Source organism: Homarus americanus, unplaced genomic scaffold (assembly GCF_018991925.1).
Source record: "Homarus americanus isolate GMGI-L3 unplaced genomic scaffold, GMGI_Hamer_2.0 scaffold26433, whole genome shotgun sequence".
NCBI lineage: Eukaryota > Metazoa > Arthropoda > Malacostraca > Decapoda > Nephropidae > Homarus > Homarus americanus.
In genome coordinates, this window is record NW_024721649.1 from 20,883 (window position 1) to 22,732 (window position 1,850).

The 1,850-nt window shown below is 66.5% G+C and overlaps 1 protein-coding gene across 1 annotated transcript; it reads right to left on the bottom strand.

Annotated features, from left to right (window-relative positions):
* Positions 1-345: 345 nt before the first annotated feature.
* On the bottom strand, positions 346-1,446 carry LOC121861831 (vegetative cell wall protein gp1-like). Its single transcript, XM_042359731.1, has one exon. It carries the CDS (start codon positions 1,444-1,446, stop codon positions 346-348), a length of 1,101 nt encoding a protein of 366 aa, XP_042215665.1.
* Between the last annotated feature and the right edge of the window lie 404 nt (positions 1,447-1,850).

Sequence of the window (1,850 nt, forward strand, 5' to 3'; positions counted from 1 at the left end):
GACACCAGGGGAGGGTGACACCAGGGGAGGGGTGACACCAGGGGAGGGGTGACACCAGGAGGGTGACACAGGAGGGGTGACACCAGGCGAGGGTGACACCAGGCGAGTGGACACCAGGCGAGGGTGACACCAGGAGGGTGACACCAGGAGGTGACACCAGGGAGGGGTGACACCAGGCGAGGGTGACACCAGGGAGGGTGACACCAGGCGAGGGTGACACTCAGGCGAGGGTGACACCAGGCGAGGGTGACACCTAGGAGGGTGACACCAGGAGGGTGACACAGGCGAGGGTGACACCAGGCGAGGGTGACACAGGCGAGGGGGACACCAGGGTAGGGGTGACACTCAGGGGAGGGGTGACACCAGGCGAGGGTGACACAGGCGAGGCAGGCTCAGGCGAGGGTGACACCGGGAGGGTGTGACACACCAGGCGAGGGTGACACCAGGCGAGGCACCAGGCGAGGGTGACACTAGGGGAGGTGACACCAGGGGAGGGTGACACCAGGGGAGGGGTGACACCAGGGAAGGTGACACCAGGAGGGGTGACACCAGGCGAGGTGACCAGGAGGTGACACCAAGGGAGGGTGACACAGGGAGGGACACCAGGGAGGGGTGACACCAGGCGAGGGTGACACCAGGCGAGGTGACACCAGGCGAGGGTGACACCAGGGAGGGTGACACCAGGAGGGTGACACCAGGCGAGGGTGACACAGGCGAGGGTGACACCAGGCGAGGGTGACACTCAGGAGGGGTACACCAGGCGAGGGTGACACCAGGCGAGGGGACACCAGGCGAGGGTGACACCAGGAGGGTGACACCAGGAGGGGTGACACCAGGGGAGGGTGACACCAGGCGAGGGGTGATAACAGAGTGGCACACCAGGGAGGGTGACACCAGGGGAGGCAACAGGAAGGCAGGACAAGGGAGGACACCAGGCGAGGGTGACACCAGAGGGATACCAGGGGAGGGTGACACCAGGGGGGTGACACGGGAGGGTGACACCAGGAGGGTGACACCAGGGAGGGTATCACAGGAGGGTGACACCAGGGGGTGACACCAGGCGAGGTGACACCAGGAGGGTGACACCAGGGAGGGTGACACCAGGGAGGGTGACACCAGGCGAGGTGACACCAGGGAGGGGAGCACCAGGAGGTGACACCTGGGCGAGGGTGACACCAGGGAAGGTGACACCAGGAGGGTGACACCAGGCGAGGGGTGACACCAGGAGGGATACCAGGCGAGGGTGACACCAGGAGGGTGACACCAGGTGGAGGTGACACCAGGGAGGGTGACACCAGGGGAGGTGGTGACACCAGGTGAAGGTGACACCAGGCGAGGGTGACACCTAACATTCCCATTCCAGGATTTAGAATCGTGACTGAATCGGGGAATTTGCTCCCATTGTTGGATTGGTGGCGACGGAGGCCATTCTATTACTGGCCCCATGCTACCATTCCCCCACCCCCCACCCCCACCCCTGTCCACACCTCCCCCACCCCCCCACACCTCCCCCTCCCTCCCACCCCCCACCCCCACCTCCCCCCATACCCCTCACCCGCCCCATACCCCCCACCTCCCCCCCCACCTCCCCATACCTCACCCGCCCCATACACCCCCCCCACCTCCCCACCCCCACCCCCCACACCTCCCCCACCCCCACCCCCACCACACCCCCACCTCCCCATCACCTCCCACCCTCACACCCCTCCCCACCTCTACCTCCCCCATCCCCCACCTCCCCCACCTCCCCACCCTCACACCTCCCCACCCTCCCCACCCCCCACCTCCCTACCTCCCTCATACCTCCCCCATACCTCCCCAGCAATACGTACCAGAACGAAGCACACTGA